The sequence below is a fragment of the Muscardinus avellanarius genome (assembly GCF_963383645.1).
Source record: "Muscardinus avellanarius genome assembly, chromosome: 7".
Lineage (NCBI taxonomy): Eukaryota > Metazoa > Chordata > Mammalia > Rodentia > Gliridae > Muscardinus > Muscardinus avellanarius.
In genome coordinates this window covers 57,512,508-57,530,478 of record NC_137793.1, presented here as the reverse complement: position 1 = coordinate 57,530,478, position 17,971 = coordinate 57,512,508, and the positions used below count along the sequence as shown (strand labels likewise).

Below are 17,971 nucleotides of genomic sequence, written 5' to 3'. Positions count from 1 at the left end.
TTAGGGAAGAAAAAACCAAGCCCAATCAATCCCCAAAACTAAAACATGCATATGCAAGGAAATAGGGAGGAAGTAAAATATTATTCAAATTTTATCCAATAAAAATATCCACTTCATCACAGTAACAGTACTTTCCCCTGTCTAGAAGAAGAGAATTTCATTGTAAGAGAAATAAGATTAAAATTGTTCGATGACACTTGAGAAGTAAGAGTAACTCACATTTTACATTTGGTAAAAGTATCTTAAGCTAGGTTTCAAGAATATTAATCACACATGAACTTCCAGTTGGCCTTGGAACATTTTCCAATAACAGGGATAATAATGGCACACACAACGGCCACAGACTAAAGTCTAGGAATGCAGGAAATAATCACAATTTGACCTTTCAGTGGGCGTTTTCTGTGTTTTACAACATGAGGCGATATGTACTATACACATGGTAATATTATAGATTGTAATTTCCAGAAGCACATAGAATAAACATTCTAGGAACTCACAACACATTATAAGTAACCATTATAGTGTGAAAACGACTCTAAATTATAGGTGAGCCAGAATATAAAACGAAAACAATATCAGAAAATCACAAAAACATACTTTAAAGAATAAAAAGACATTTGGGTAAAACTCAAATAAATCTTTGGCAATAAATCCAATCACACTTAAATGCTCACACAATAGGTAGACTTAAAGGCATACCTTCAAATATCTACGGAATGAACATGCAATTTACACATCGCCAAATAAGCGGCAAACTTATCTTCAGATGTAAAGTTTTGCTTCTTAGCAAAACTTGATCAATATTACCATGAAACCAAAGCACGTGATATGAGGACAGAAGGACAGCAGATGGTGGGGGTGAGGAGGGCCGGGTGCTGGCCCCCCAGGCCACGGCAGACCTGAAGGGTCAGTCGCTGCACTCTTCCTCCATAATACAGGGAAACTTCCAGAATCATTTTCAAAAAGAACACGTCAGGTAATTATTACTAAAGGTCAACACAAAATGCTAAACAAAACCTGTTTCTTCTCCTGAACTTAAGATTTTAGAAATCTAAAACATTTTAAAAGATTTTTTTTTTTTTTTGCGGTACCAGAGATGAAACCCAGGGGCACTGTACCTCTGAGCTACACCCCCAGCCCGACATTTTGGTCTTTTTATTTTTGAAACAGGGTCTCACTGAGTGGCCAAGGGCCTCACCAAGTAGCTGAGGCTGTCCGCGAACTGCAATCCTCCAGTCTCCGCCTCCCAAATACTGGGATTACAGACTTGTGCCATCACGCCTGACTCAATTAAGCAACTACTTTTAAATCAGAAATGTTTGTTTTTGTATTATTTATAAATCATTTAATCAGAAATAGATTGCAATTCACTTCGAAGACAGGCTCAGTGCTAAAATACCCATTACAAAATTCAATAAATGCGTTGGTAAACTTGCAGCTTTCATTAACAAAGAGTGCTCTGTGTTGTTTTTTTTTTTTTTTTTTTTTTTTGAGAAACGAAAGCATACTCTTGGAAAAAAGTACACTCTTTGAATACACTTTGAGAGTTAACAGACAATCAACACACTCAGGCCAAATTAAGAATGAAGTCAATCAGAAAAGGTAACACTCTATTACTTTTATACAGATATGCTTCCATACTCTACTCATTTAGATGAGGGGGGCCTAAAGGCATTAAGGGTCTTGTATTTTCTATCATGTTGCCAGAATTTTTGTTAACAACTTAATAAGATTAAAAGATTAACTTGTTGCATTAGCAAAGAGATGAAAGTTAATACTTACTTTTGCAAAAGCTTCAAAAATGTCAAAAGAAGATGGCAGCTGAGAATTATCCTGTATCTCTTCTCTCATGAAATACTGAAATGTCATTACAAGATCCTTGATGCCCTCTTTCTTATCTTCAGTGAGTTTGCTAATATCTTTTAAAAAATAAAGAGAACAATTACAAAGTAAATATAATGGACAATTTTCAGGAACTCAGGGTGTTTCCCACTTTACATTTCATTTGGAAATCTTTTTGTTTATTTACAAACACAAATCATGAGACATATGTTATCAATTAAGTTCTGCTAGCCAGGTGTGGTGGTGCACGCTTGTAATCCCAGCATTTGGGAGGCTGAGATGGGAGGATCGCGGTTCGCGGACAGCCTCAGCTACTTAGTGAGGCCCTCTGCAACTCAGTGAGACCCGGTATTCAAAAAATAAAGAATAAAAAATAGGGCAGGAGGTGTAGCTCAGAGGTCGAATGCCCCTGGGTTCCATCCCCAGACCCACACACACAAAAAAAAAAGTTCTACTAAATTTATCTACAGTTTAAAAGGTTACACATTACCAGAATTTTATATCACAATATATACATATGCAAGCTATTTTTTTTTTTTTTTTTTTTTTTTTTGGTGGTACTGGGGATGGAACCCAGAGCCTTCTACCTCCGGGCTATACTCCCAAGACCTATATTATATTTTATTTGGAAACAGGGTCTCACTAAGTTGCTGAGGCCTCACTACATAGCTGAGGCCGGCTTTGAACCTGTGAGATCCTCCTATCTCAGCCTCCCAAGCGCGGGGATTACAAGCGTGCACCACCACACCTGGCTAGCAGAACTTAATTGATAACATATGTCTCATGATTTGTGTTTGTAAATAAACAAAAAGTGAGTCCCTGTTTCAAAATAAAGAATAAGAAATACGGCTGGGGGTGTAGCTCAGAAGTAGAATACCCCCGGGTTCAATCCCCAGTACCAGAGAAAAAAATTCAAATAAAGTTCAAATAAATGAAATATGTTATGTAGAATGTATATTATAAAGAAAACATAGATCAATGATAAAAACATAGATAAACCAGAGAAATTTAAATTTCAAGAGTTTTTTAATCTGAATAAACCACTGTGGTGGTCCTTTAACCCAGACAGAAAGAGATGGCTGTGATTCACTTTCTGTAGGGAATGAAAAAATAGAGACGCTCTACCCCCCCCACACACACACAAAAACATTAAAACTAATAAAAATAAATTTGGTAACCTGAGAAGGTACAAAACCAATTCACAAAAACCAGAAATATTTTTACACACTAGTAACCAACTTGCTGAAAAATTAAACGAAGACAGCAATTTCATTCTGAACAGTCTCCCCACAAATAAAACACTTAAGATGAAAGTGCAGAAAGAAAGTGAACCAAAAAATGATCTACAGATTCAAAGGAATCTCTATCAAAGTATCAATAACATTCTCAGAGAGCTAGATAAAAACGGTCCTAAAATTCAAAATTGGAAAGACAAAAGACCCAGAATAGCCAAAACAATTCTGAGCAACAAGAACCTTAACACCAGAGGCACCACTAGACTTAATTTCAAACTATATTGCAGAGCTATGGTAACAAAAACATCATGGTATTGGCACACAAATCTGCAGACAAATGAAACAGAATAGAAAATTTAAAAAAATCCTAACACTAATGGACTGTTGATTGTGTGTGTGTGTGCGTGTGTGTGGTACTGGGGGTGGAACCCAGAGGCCTCCTGCCTCAGGGCTATACTCCCAGACCTATTTTATATTTTATTTGGAAACAGGGTCTCACTAAGTTGCTAAAAGCCGCACTAAGTAGCTGAGGCCGGCTTTGAACCTAAGTGATTCTCCCGTCTCAGCCTCCCAAGCACGGGGATTACAAGCATGTGCCACCACATCCGGCTAGCTTGTTGATTTTTGACAAAGCAGCCAAACACATGTGCTGCAGAAAAGAGCCTTTTAAACAAATGGTGCTGGAAAAAAATGAATATCCATATGTGAAAAACTGAAATTTGACATCTTTCATCCTGTGCAAGTGTCAACTCACAATGAACCTAAGGCCTAGAAATTAGAGCAGAAACGTTGAAATTACTAGAAGAAAACAGTACCAATTCTCCAACATATAGGTACTGGTAGACTCAAAAGCTCAAGGGGCAAAAATAAAAATGAATAGATCAGATGGCATCAAGATAAGATAAAAAGATTCTACACAGCAAAAAAAATAATCAAGAGTCTGAAGAGAGAGCCTGCAGGATGGGAGAAAATCATTGCCAGCTACTGCTCTGATAGAGGATGAATAGCTAGAATATACAAAGAGTGTTTTAAAACCAACACTAAGCCGGGCGTGGTGGCGCACGATTGAAATCCCCACCCTTGGGAGGCGGAGACAGGAGGATCGCACAGGCTCGAAGCCAGCCTCGCTGGATTAAGAGACCCTGTTTCCAAATAAAATATAAATAAATAGGGTCTGGGAGTGTAGTCTGGAGGTAGAAGGCCCCTGGGTTCTATTCCCAGTACCACCAAAAATAAATAAATAATTAAATAAATAAATAAATATAAAAAAAAATAAAACCAACACTAAGCCGGGCAAGGTGGTGCATGCTTGGAATCCCTGCACTTGGGAGGCAGAGACAGGAGAATCGCGCAGGTTCGAAGCCAGCCTCGCTGGTTTAAGAGACTCTGTTTCCAAATAAAAAATATAAAAAATAGGTGTCAGGGAGTGTAACCCAGAGGTAGAAGGATTTCCAGGAACCCCAGTACCACAAACACATACAAAAAAAAAAATACTAAAAGACACTTCTCAAAGAAAGAAATGCAAATAGTCAATAAATACATGAAAAAACATTCAATGTTATTAGCAATCAGGGAAATGCAAATCAAAATGACAGATTTCATATAGCTCCAGTTAAAATGGCACTCATCAAGAATACAAAAATAATAACAAATGTAATAAATGCTTGCAAGGATGTGGGGAAATGGGAACCCTTGTACACTGTTGATGGGATTGCAGATTAGTACAACCTCGATGGAGGAAGATCAGTGTAGAGGTTCCTCAGAAGTCTGGGAATGGAGCCACCAAATGGCCCACCCATACTAACTCCTCAATATCTTTTCAAAGGAACTGAAGTCAGAATAGCATATATACCGCAGCACAAGTCACAGTAGCCAGCCTATGGAGCCAAACTAGCTGTCCATCAGCAGACGAACGGATGAAGAAGATATGGCATATACACACAAGAGAATTTAAATCAGGCTTATAAAACAAAATTATGTCATTCACAGGAAAATGAACGGGTCTAGATAATATTATGCTAAGTGAGATCAGCCAATCTCAGAAAGTCAATGGTCAAATGTTTCCCCTATATGTGGAAATTTGAGAGAAAATAGGAAACACAAGGGACTTCAGATAAATGAGAAAAGGTATCAGTAGAACCGTGGAAGGGGACTGGGGGAGGGAGGGAAGGAGAGAGGGAGGGAAAAAGGAGACTGAGGAAAGAAATAGTTGAAACAGTGCTATGTGCATATATGAAGGTATCACCACCAATATTACTAGCGTGTACAGGAAGGGGGAGAGCGGGGTGGGTTCTAGAGGCACATATACTAAATGCTGTACACAGGTATGTTTGTATCACCATTATGTATTATTAAAAAGCACCGATTAAAATATATATAGGTGTGTGTGTGTGTGTGTGTTTACTGGGGATTGAATCCACAGGCATTCTATCTACCCCTAAACCCCACCGTTTTTGTTTTTGTTTTGTTTTTTGCTATTGTTTTGTTTTGTTTTGAAATAAGGTCCCATTACATTGCTGAGGCCCTTATTAATTTGCTGAGGCTGGCCTTATATATTAAATGAAATAAGCCAGACAAAGAAAGAAATGTCACATATTCTCACTGGTTTAAGGAAGCTAAAAAAGTGAATTTCACGGAGCGTGGTGGTGCATGCCTGTAATCCTAGTCTTTGGGAGACGGAGACTGGAGGATTGTATGTTTGAGGCCAGCCTCAGCAACCTAGTGAGACTCTCAGCAACAACCTAACAAGATCCTATTTCAAAACAAAAGAGAAAAATTTAAAAAAGAGTTGGGAGTGTAACTCAGAGGTAGAAGCCTTGGGTGTAATCCACAATACAAAAAAAAAAAAGAGTTTTGTAGAAGAAGAGAGAAGAATACTGATCACAAGGGACTGCAAAGGGTAGAGAGAGGAGGGGTAATGAGAGGTTAGATAACGGGAAACAAAATGTACTTAGATAGGAGGAATTAGTGTTACTTTTCTAGAGTCTGTACAACAATTTATGATGTATTTCACAATAACTAGAAAAAATTAATCCAAAGTTTCCCAATACATACAAATGATAAATTTTGAGATGGAAATGCTAATTAACATCATTTTATCACTAAACAACATATATATGTATATATATATATATATACACATCTAATTATTATACTTTACCCCATAGATCTGTACAGAAAAAATGTGTCAATTAAGTTTAAAAAAAATGAATAAAGATCTAGCCGGGCGTGGTGGCGCACACTTTTAATCCCCATGCTTGGGAGGCTGAGACAAGAGGATCGCACAGGTTCAAAGCCAGCCTCAGCTACTTAGTGAGGCTCTCAGGAACTTAGTGAGACCCTGTTTCCAAATAAAATATAAAATAGGTCTGGGAGTATAGCCCAGAGGTAGAAAGCCTCTGGGTTCCACCCCCAGTATCACACACACACAAAAAAAGAATAAAGAAACATGTGGTCCTAAAGTCAATATGACCCCCTTAGAATCAATTTAAACTATGCTACAAAAGGCATATTAAGGCAAAGAGGCATCGTTTAATTAATAACATTTGGGAGCATTTTACCTAAAGCAGTGTTTGACAGCACACTGAGCAAGGCCAATGTTAATAGTAAAATTCACTGTAAGAGAGGCTAATTACCTTGCAGTAGTGTAACAGAACAAAATGACTAATTAGTTCTCTGTTAACATTTGAAAAGACACTATATTGCTCATGTCAGGTCTGGATATTTTCTTAAAAATTACTTGCTCAACAGAATAATTGAGCCAATCATTTCTTAAATAGTAATTTGTTACCACTAGCACACAGGATTCCTAACCAGAAATGAGTACTAGATCACCATGTCATCATCCAGAAATATTAAACTGTGCAGCAAATTTACAAGTCTGGGGTAGTTTGGGGCTAAAATCATTTATAACTTTTATGAAGATCTGTACCTATACAAATATACTTTTCATGGCTTGACACTTGTGTCTATAGAGACTTTCAGTCATTCCAAGCAGCCGGGCCATGGCCACATAGTTCAGAACAATGATTCACTCTGTGGGCGAGCCTTGGCCCTCTGTAGCTTCCATCTGTATCATCTCCAAAGGAGCAGCAACCTGGACAGCTCCCTGCAATGCCCCTGTGCACCCATCACTTCTGTTTCACACCAAAAAGAAAACAGAAGAGGACAGAGAAAGAGAGAGAGAAAGAGAGAGAGAGAGGGAGAGACACACACACACACACACAGAGAGAGAGAGAGAGAGAGAGAGAGAGAGAGAGAGAGAGAGAGAGAGAGATATGAAGAAATAGAAGAAAATTTCTGTCTCTATCTTTATGGTGCTTTACAAACTTCTAGATGGCTCAAACCACTCTGAAATAAGTTAAATAAAACAAAGTTTCAGTTATTCAAATAAGCAAAAACTTTTGTGTGTGTATGTGGTACTGGGGGTGGAATCCAGGGACTTTTCTACCTCCAGGCTATACTTCCAGACCTATTTTATATTTTATTTGGAAACAGGGTCTCACTACGTTGCTGAGCGCCTCAATAAGTAGCTGGGGCTGGCTTTGAACCTGTGCGATCCTCCTGTCTCAGCCTCTCAAGCTCTGGGATTACAAGCGTGCGCCATGACGCCAGGCTAAACAAAAATTTTTATAAGGTTTGTGTCACATAATAAAGAAATAGAAAAGCAAAGTTAAAAATAAAGCAGTGTGGGGCCAGGGAGAGATGTGGCTCACTGGAAGGGTGTGCCCTTTGCATGCCAGGGGCCCCAGGTTCAATCTCAAGCAACTGGCCCTGAGCTGAGCACAAAAATGAGGGACTCCTTTTAAACATGTTCACAGGCAATCACTTACTTGACTCCAGATCATAAAATGAGTAAAGTTTCTCTGATTCTGAAGGTGTTTCTTCCATCTATGAAGGAAAGGAGGAAAACAGCTCTATAAAAAGGAATGTTTGAGGACATTTAGCTATTTAAAGGGAAGCCTCTTAAAAGGCAACTTTCTATATTTTCATTCTCTTTATCATTTTGTACAGTTGAATTACTTAACCACTAACAATGTTAAGATAAACTCTAACTTGTAATTTCACCCACCAGTTTAATCTCAAAAGGCAAAACTCTTTCATAAGATGTTATTATACTTTCACATTCTTAAATGCCTCTAAAATTTTTCAGGCTGGCAAATAATAATCAATACACAAAAGAAAGAACAGGGCTGGTGCATGTAACAATCTGAGAAAGATATTCACACTCAATTGTAGCCAGACACCCTGGGAGCTTATACAGGGCACAAGTTCACAGAGTCTATTCATTACTTTGGCTTGCTGTGAGAGTTCTGAGGAAACCATTCCAACAATCCTTGGTACACAGAAAAAGGCAAGCGGGCTTCAACTTGATTAATTATCACCAAATCAATATCCCACTTGAGAGCTTACCTGAAAGGGACATGCATGTCTTGTGCATTAGGCCACCATCAAAAATTTACAGGGGAAATATAACAGATATGAATTACTAACACCTTCTACCTCAAATTTAGGGCCTCACACCTCTACTCCCAGAAGGAAATCACAAGGCCACGAAAGAGGGACTGTGCATGTCTTCACTTCTACCAATTCCAAGACCAACAGGCAAACAACAAATGTATTACCTTAAGACACTCCCTGGGATAAGCTATCTTGTACTTTAACAAGGGTTCCTTGTCAGCCTCACTAATAATATATGGAAGTGCAAGCACTTAGTAAGTAAGCACTTAGTAATATAATACTAATAATATATGGAAGTGCAAGCACTTAGTAAGGCCCAAGAATCTTCCATGAGTTAGGAACTCACCAGCTTGAAGACCACTCTGCCGAGGAGCCGCACCGAGTCTGGGGGATACCTGGGCTTGCAACTACGAAGGCACTTGCATTCTCGCTTGTGGGCTGGCCATGCTTTCTTCTGTGAAGACAAGAGTGGGAAGGCTGTTGGATAATTTGACTTGTACATCTACTCATTTTGAATACTGAGAATCATCAACATTAACTTTATTTCAACAGTTCCAAAGTAACAGCAAAAGAGAAAATGAAAAAAAAATATTCTAATTCTGCAAAGGATGAAATCACTAAGTGTGGATATTAACAGCTGCAGCCTCACCTCTGTCTTTTAATTTGCCCCCTGTTCATGATTTGGCTGGCAGATTCCAAATAAAGAATCATTATAGGTTGCTTAATAAGGTATAATACAGTCATTTGGCTAATTAAAAAAGATTCAATAGTCATTTTGAATACAAAAAAAAAAATCACTCCACAGTAGAAAACAACACATGGTTTAGGAAAATCAACACAGGTAACTGTTTCCAGTAACCTAAGTATGGGAAATGCTGCTTACGACCGGCCCACCATTTCTTCCAATTTTACCCATGGCTGCCTTGCTTCCTCGAATGTGGCAATCCTCCCAGTGTGCTGTTGGTAATCTATCTTCTTTCCCAGTATCTACACTTCACTCACTTCTAAACAAGCCTGAGCTGCTTCAATGTAAAGAAGTGCAAGAAATAAGGGCATTTAAGAAAACACAAAAAGTCGTTGGGGTGGGGCTCTAGCATTCACTGAGCATTCTGCAATGCGCTGGACACAAGGCTGAGCCACTAGTATGTAATGCTTAGTTTGACTTTCAGAATAATCCAAATGGCAGATAACATCCTTATGTTAAAAAACTAAGACTCAGGAGCTGGGATATAACTACTAAATTACCTAAACATAAAAAGGAAGAGTAAACTCATTAAAATGTTAATCATGAGAGCTGAGTAATTACCATGTTCATGAATTACACTTATTTGATGCCTTACACCAAGGCAAAAAAAGAAAGCAGAGTTGGTTACATAATTTTCAACTGATACAAAAGAAAAACATATAGCATTTCTAAGTATTAAAGTACAGAGAAAATTTATTCCAATAATATTAAGAGACATACCAGCTCCATCTTTAACAAAATTTTGGAATAATAGCTTTCACCTACACTGGCCTTTCTTTTTATTCTTTTTTTTTTTTTTTTTTTTTTTTTTTTTTTTTTTTTGGTGGTACTGGGGTTCCTGGAAGCCTGTCTATGTCCAGGGTACACTCCCAGACCAATTTTATATTTTTTTTAATTTGGAAACAGAGTCTCTTAAGCCAGCGAGTGCAGCTGGCTCTGAACCAGCGCGATCCTCCTGTCTCCGCCTCCCAAGCGCGAGGATTAATAGCGTGCGCCACCACGCCTGGCTTCACTGGCCTTTCATATACCTATGTCTACTGTCACTTGAGGGCATTAGATATAACTCCATGAAAGAAACTGTGTTGTTCAGAGGTCCTTGTACTAGTAACTAGTAATTATCAGCATGTTTAATATGCTAAAAAATATGCTTCCATTGTCAAATAAAATCACAAAGACCCTCCTTAGTAAAATACACTGAGCTTGCCAAAAGTTCTGTTAGGATACGCAGCCCAGTCATGCCAAAGATGGCGCCTCTCTGGCTTCTCTTCTGGATTGTGCTGATTACCTCATAGCCAGCAAAGGGGCCACGGGATGCCCAACAACCAGTCCCCTGATAACACACCCACTGGGGTATGAGCCACCCAATCAGTAAACGCCCAGTACTTTGTGAGATCTGTGAGCGGAAGCCCCCTCCTCCCAGCTGCCTGATATAAAAGGGAGCTGGGCTGTCTTAATAAAGCTTTTGCTTGCTTGCTTGCTTGCTTGCTTGCTTGCTTATCTCCGACGGCTGGCCTTGGGTCTTTCCTGCGCCGACCCCCCTTCATTGGTCCCGAAGACCCCCGAATCCCCTTCACTAACAGCTGTGCAGTTTCCCCTCATTGTCACTCCCATCCCTTGAAAATGTATACTGCTATACTAAATTCACATACACCTGTGTGCTTATTTCCTTGTGGGGGGGGGCACACATGGGAGATTCTGAGGATTAAATCCAGAGATGGTCTATCTCTGAGCTACACCCCCAAAGGCTTTTTATTTTTTGTTTTGAAACAGGCTTTTATGTTTTGTTTTGTCTCGTTGTGTTTCTTAGAGTCTTACTAAGTTGCTACCGCTGGTCTTAAATCTCTGATTCTCCTGCCTCCGCCTCCCAAGTGCTGGGATTACAGGTGTGAGCCACCACACCCAGATCTACATGATTATTTCTTTCTTCTATGAGCATGGGTTAAGCAAATTCATGGTCCTTTACAAGAATTAAGTTGTTGATATTTTCTTATTATTGACTGAAGAGAAAATAATCATTTCGCTAGAAGAGTTTTCATTTGGTCGTAAAAGAAAGTGTCCTGAAAGATGTTCTCACTGGACAAACTATCTAGGCAGAAATGAACCACAGGGTGCCATTAAGTCACTAAGAAGGTATGTTGACCTGTGTTCAAATGCTTACGTGTCCAGCTAAACATTAACCATTCTAAAGAAGAAAAGACAGACATAACTTGGGACAAAAGGTATTAAAAGCATATTTTGATGAATGCCTGTCCCAACTATAAGAAATCATCCATAATCTCTTTTTTAAAACTTCCAGACACTTGTAATCACAGTACTTGGGAGGCTGAGACAGGAGGATCACAGGTTTATAGCCAGCCTCATCCTCAGGTACTTAGGCCCGCTACTTCAAAATAAAAATAAAAATAAAATAAGGGATGGGAGTGTATCTTGGAGGTAGACTGCTCCTGGGTTCAGTACCCAGTTCTGAAAAAAAAAAAAAAAAAAAAAAACTCCAGATCAGAGCAGCACCGCCTCCTGGTAGCTTACCAGAGTACAATGACTACAGAGTGTACCCCAGATGATGAACCAATTGATCAGTGAGGTACTTGATTTGGAATAAAGCATCCAATTTTGGAGAATTCCTTCAGAAACAACTTTAGGCCTTAAACATAATTCTGAATACTTATTTATGGACAATCATTAGAAACCAGGAAAAACGTTTCTTATGGCTCTAGGTCATTTCATGAAAACCTCAGGCCGAGTATTTATCTTCCCATTAGGTTTAGCAAAGAAAAGCTCATTCTTTTCATGTAAAGCCACATCAGATGGAATAGGCATAAATACAGAAAGCAATGATAGTTTGTGAAGCTGGTCTGTTTCATTGTACCAAACTTCAGCCTACTCCATTGTTTATCATATTAAAAACCCATGCCTTCAAAATAAGACCTATTATATAGCTTCTTGCCATTAAGGTTACAAATATAGCATACCATAGAAAAGGCTTACAAAGAAATATTTAAAGCAAATGACATGCTTGTTCTCCTTTATTGCTGAGTAGAATTCCATTGTGTGTATATCCCATATGGTTTTGTAATCCATTCATCTGTTGATGGACACCGAGGCTGGTTTCATAATTTGGCTATTGTAACTGGGCATGATAGCACACAATTGTAGTCCCATTACTTGGGAGGCTGAGACATGAGAATCACAGGTTTAAGACCAGCCTTAGCAACTTAGTGAGGCCCTTCACAACACAGGGCTGGGAGTGTAACTCAGAGGTAGACTACCCCTGGGTTCAATCACCAGTAATAATAGTAAATAATGAGTATTTTATTGCGAATTGTGCTGCTATAAATATAAATATACACATATGGCTATAATAGTCTGATTTCAGTCCCTTGGAAAGACACACAGAAGTGGTATGGCTGAATAATATGGTGGATCCATTCTCAGTTTTCTGAGGAGCCTCCACACTGTTCTCCATATTAGCTGCATTCATTAGCAATCCCACCAACAGTATATAAGAGTTCCTATTTCCCCACATGCTTACCAACATTCATTGTTGTTTTTATTTTTAATGATTGCCATTCTAACTAGAATTAGATGGAATCTGTGTAGTTTGGGTTTGCATCTTCTTGATTACTAATGATTTTTTCATATATTTATTGGCCATATTATTTCTTCTATTGTGAAGTATCTTAGTTCAACTGCCAATATCGAGATAGGGTTATTTGTTTTTTTTAATTTTAACTCTTTGTACATTTGAGATATTAATATTCTATCAGGAGTAGCTGGCAAAGATCCTCTCCTGTTATGTCGGCTCTTTCTTCACTCCTTGCTGCACGTGAACAACCCCTTTGGCTCTGACAATCAGTAGCCATAATCTTTAAAAATGTTCACCTTGGTCTAGACTTCAGTAGCAAACTAGTCTTAAGTATCTCCAGTACCTCAAAAGGAAACTTGAGTTCTGTCTTTCACTTTCTTCCAATACAACTAAATTTTATTTACAATACTGGCTGTGTTTTCTTATCTCATGGTTGGAAATTAACAATGATACCAATTAGAATGGTAGAAAATGACATTAAAATATTGAATTAAGAGGACAAAGACAGTTATTATCAGGTTTTTGGGTTGTTGTTGTTTTTTTTTTTTTTTTTCAGTACTGAGGAGAGAACCCAGGGGTTATGAAGGGCTTCACTAAGTAGCTGAGGCTATCCATGAACTACAATCCTCTGGTCTCCGCCTCCCAAATGCTGGGATTACAAGTGTACCACCATGCTTGGCAGAGTTATCAGCTGTTTTGTTTTGTTTTGTTTTGTGTGTGTGTGTGTGTGGTACTAGGGGTGGAACCCAGGGGCTTTTCTACCTCTGGGCTATATTCTCAGACCTATTTTATACTTTATTTCGAAACAGGGTCTCATTAAGTTGCTGAGAGCCTCACTAAGTAGCTGAGGCTGGCTTCGAACCTGTGCGATCCTCCTATCTCAGCCTCCCAAGCGCAGGGATTACAAGCCTGCACCACCACGCCCAGCTTTGAGTTATCAGTTTTTTAAGAAATAAATTTTGAGAAGATATGGAAGAAAAGAGAAGTTTTAAGTGTGTTGTTAAAAATCTGGAATAGACATTTTATGGGATTACTGGAGAAATTTATGACCTCATCAAATATGTTGGTATAGATTTTATCTTTATCAAATGAATTTAAAAGAACAAGTTACAAGCCAGGCGTGGTGCTCACGTTTTTAATCCCAACGTTTAGGAGGCTAAGACAGGAGAATCGTACCGGTTCGAAGCCAGCCTCAGGCCAGAGGTAGAAAGCCTCTGGGTTCCACCCCTAGTAGCACCAAAAAAAAAAAAAAAAAAAAAGAACAAGTTATAGTCAGTTTGAGTGGAAGAGCCATGCCATTGTTCCATGTCTGATTGTTGCTGCTTACATTCCTTTGTTGAACCTTTGTCTCTATATGCTTTCTAGCAGGGAAATGTGGACCAGTTCTCCTCATGGTTAAGACAGAATCAGAGGCCAACAATATGGGCAACTGATTTCCCTGTTTTCTTCTGTCTTTTTCCATGATTATGTGTACTGCCTCATCTTAATTTACAAGCAAAACCTGGAAAATCTACAAAATAAATGTTTTGTGGTTTATCTAGAAATAATATGGAAAATATTGCTATTATTTGGGGTGAAGAAAATAAACTTTGTATAGTTTATATCAGTCTTAATAAAATGTAAATTTTGTTTTAAAAAAAGAATAAAGGACATTTAAAAGAATAAAGAAAGACAAGAGTTTTACCAGGGGGAAAAAAGAAAAGATCTCTGATACAATTCCACACATCAGTGCATGAATGACTCAAAACAAACCCACCTTCAGAAACTAAACGTTTCCAGAACATTTGTACTGTTTAGAGTAGTTATGAGCATAAACTAGCTAGACTAGGGGTTCTCAGTGGGCATGGTTTAAGAAACTTATGAAGGTATTTCTGTTGGGGCAGTGCTTGCAAAGCCTGACAGGCATGCAGTGAGCAGGAAAGGAGAGGACAGGCATCCTGTGCAGGACATGTCCTTGCAGAGACAGTGATGCCAAGTCCAGGACAGCTTTTGACTGTCCTACCAGAAGTTCCAGAAAGGAAGAAACTGGTTTATAATGATCAGAGACTAGACTTAAACCTCCTTTACATGTTTCTAAATGGTTCTGGTAGCACTGAATTTTTCAGCAAGCCATGAGAAGACTGTATTTGAAGAACTTTACCTAAGGTTAGCCAATATCTTACAAAGTCGCACCACTGAAGGCAACATTCCTGCAGCATCTGTGATACCTCACGACCTGTCTTATGTTGGGCACTAGTTCTTTCCTTCTCCCTGCACTCCTGGCACAGACACACAGAGTGAGTACTTGACCACATCTTCTAGTCTGGTCATGCCTTGGAATTTACATAGCAAAATGTCTATTTTTTATCATATATTGTTTTAATTTTCTTTCTCCTTATCAAAATCTGTAATAAGGTAGATATATAAATTTTTGTGGAGAATGGTTATTAGGGATTGAACCCTGAAGTATTCTACCTGAGTTATACCCCCATCCCTTTTTATTTTTATTTTGAAACAGAGGTTTGCTAAGTTGCTGATGGCCTCACTAAATTGCTGAAGCAGGTCTTGAAGCTGTTAGCATCCTGTTTCAGCTTTCCAAAGTATTGAGATTACAGGTGTGCGCCACCACACCTGGCAAGATATGCAATTTTATTTCAAGGTAAGAGAGGACAATAAAATATTTGTCACAAAAATGTGAAAATAATTTTACAAAGACCCAGATCTAGAACAACACTACACAAATATAAATGCCACACACATATATACATAAATATACATTTTAAAATATGCCACCTGGGAGCCACCCCACGGATTCCATCAATGTCCATGAGATAGACGTAGCTGTCTGAATTGTTTTTTGGTGGTACTGGGGTTCCTGGAAACCCTTCTACCTCTGGGCCACACTCCCAGACCTATTTTATATTTTTATTTGGAAACAAGGTCTCTTAAGCCAGCGAGTCTGGCTTCGAAGCTGTGCGATCCTCCTGTCTCCGCCTCCAAGCGGGGATTACAGGGGTGCGCCACCACGCCTGGTTGTCTGAATTGTTTTTAATCACTACAAGGCATTCTATATAAAGCTAAGGTTGAAAATTCACTCAGCTAAAATAAACTTCAAAGCAGGTAAATATAGACACAAATACACACAAAAACAGAGAAAATAACAGAGCACTATTGAATAATTATCATTTATTTACTGCCTTTATAGGAATGAACTTAGTAATAGATAAGTAGAAAATAACTTCTAAACAATATATACAACTCAAAAACCATAAATGAAAACACATATATACTAAAGTAAATAAAAATGAAAACTTGCATACCAGAAAAAAAAGTTTTGCCGGGCGTGGTGGCGCACGCTTGTAATCCCAGCATTCGGGAGGCTGAGACCAGAGGATCATGGTTTGTAGCAGCCTCGGCTACTTAGTGAGGCCCTCTGCAACTCAACGCGACCTGGTTTCAAAATAAAGAATAAAAAAATAGGGCAAAGGGTATAGCTCAGAGGTAGAATGCCCCTGGGTTCCATCCCCAGACCCGCAAAAAAAAAAAAAAAAAAAAAAAGTTTTATACCACAAACAATAATTATAGATAAAGGACAAACCAGGAAGACAAAACCTATTATCCGCATATAGATCTATTCTTAAATGTATTCATATAAAGAGGTCTTGCAAGTAATTTTTAAAAAGATAAATAGTTCAAAACAAAGAAAGAATAAAGGTAAAGGAAATGAAACACATGAATTGGAAATTCATAATTAAAGGGAAAAACCCAGGCTACAGGTGTAGCTCAGTGGTAGGGTACATGTTTAGCATGCACAATGCCCTGGGTTTGATCTATAGACTAGAAATGGCAACAAAAATGGTAACAATTACACAAGTCACATCAGTGCTCAAAGAAATGCTGATGGAAAAAGATAACATAGATGTTCCATTATTTTAAAAAGGATGAGTGAAATTAACAAGATTTAGAAGCATCATGGGCAATGGGTACTCTCTAGTCGTACTAAAACTGTAAACCTCTGCAATCCTATTGATGGGGATTTGGTAATTAATATAGTTTAATGTAGCCCGGGTGCGGTGGTGCATGCCTGTCATTCCAGAACCTGGAAGGCTAAGACAAGAAGATCACAGGTTCATGCCCAGCTTCAACAATTTAGCAAGACCTCAGCAATTTAGCAAGATCTTGTTTCAAAAAAAATGTTTTAGAAAAGGGCTGGGGGTGTAGATTGGAGATAGAATGCCTCTTGATCTCCAGTATCAAAAAAAATAGTTTAATATGTATATTATTGGCAGAGAAATAATATTCATAAAGTAATTTATCCTAAAATAATTAATTGTCATTAAGAAATATGTTTAGGACTAGGGGTATGGCTCAGTGGTATAGTACTTGCCTAGCATGTGTGAGTCTGGGTTCAGTAATCCAGCACCACAATTTTTAAAAAAGGAGGAAAAAAATGAGGAGGAGGAGGAGGAGGGAGAAGAAGAAGAGGTCGAGAAGAAGAAAATACATTTGAGAATGTTCACAGTACGTTGGGCATAGTGGCACAGGCCTGTAATGCCAGTATTAGGCTGAGACAAGGAGGATCAAAGATTTAAGGCCAGCCTCAGCTACTTAGTGAGGCCCTCCGCAACTCAGTGAGACCCTGTTTCAAAATAAAAAATAAAAGATAAAAATAGGGCTGGGGGGTTGGCTCAGAGGTAGAATGCCCCTGGGTTCCATCTCCAGTACTACAAATAAATAAATAAATAAATAAATAAATAAATAAATAAATAAATAAATAAATAAATGCATAGAAACAAAAAGAACAGGCTGGGTATGTTGGTACATGTCTGTAATTCCAGTACTTGTTAGGCTGAGATAGGAGGAGAGCAGGTCCAAAGCCTGCCTTAGCTACTTAGTGAAGCTCTCAGCAACTTGGTGAGACCCTGTTTCCAAATAAAAATAAATAAATAATAAGTGGGCTGGGGGTGTATCTCAGAGGTAGAATGCCCCTGGATTAAGTCCCCAGCACCATAGGGGAAAATAAAGGAAAAAAGACAAGAAAATTCTTTTGACTGGCTATTTAACAATTTCATACTACAACCATTAACTGAACATCTACTTGAAATGTTGCCATGGTAACTTGTTCCT

At 38.4% G+C, this 17,971-nt stretch overlaps 1 protein-coding gene across 1 annotated transcript in view; it reads right to left on the bottom strand.

The window, feature by feature from the left end:
• Positions 1–17,971, bottom strand: part of SMYD3 (SET and MYND domain containing 3) — a gene marked incomplete at both ends in the record, with an annotated part of 658,176 nt that overhangs the window by 477,093 nt on the left and 163,112 nt on the right. The window contains 3 exons of the mRNA XM_080699053.1: positions 1,783–1,919; positions 7,910–7,967; positions 8,884–8,991. Coding sequence (XP_080555179.1) covers positions 1,783–1,919; positions 7,910–7,967; positions 8,884–8,991 — 303 coding nt within the window. The remainder of the gene's footprint in view (positions 1–1,782; positions 1,920–7,909; positions 7,968–8,883; positions 8,992–17,971) is intronic.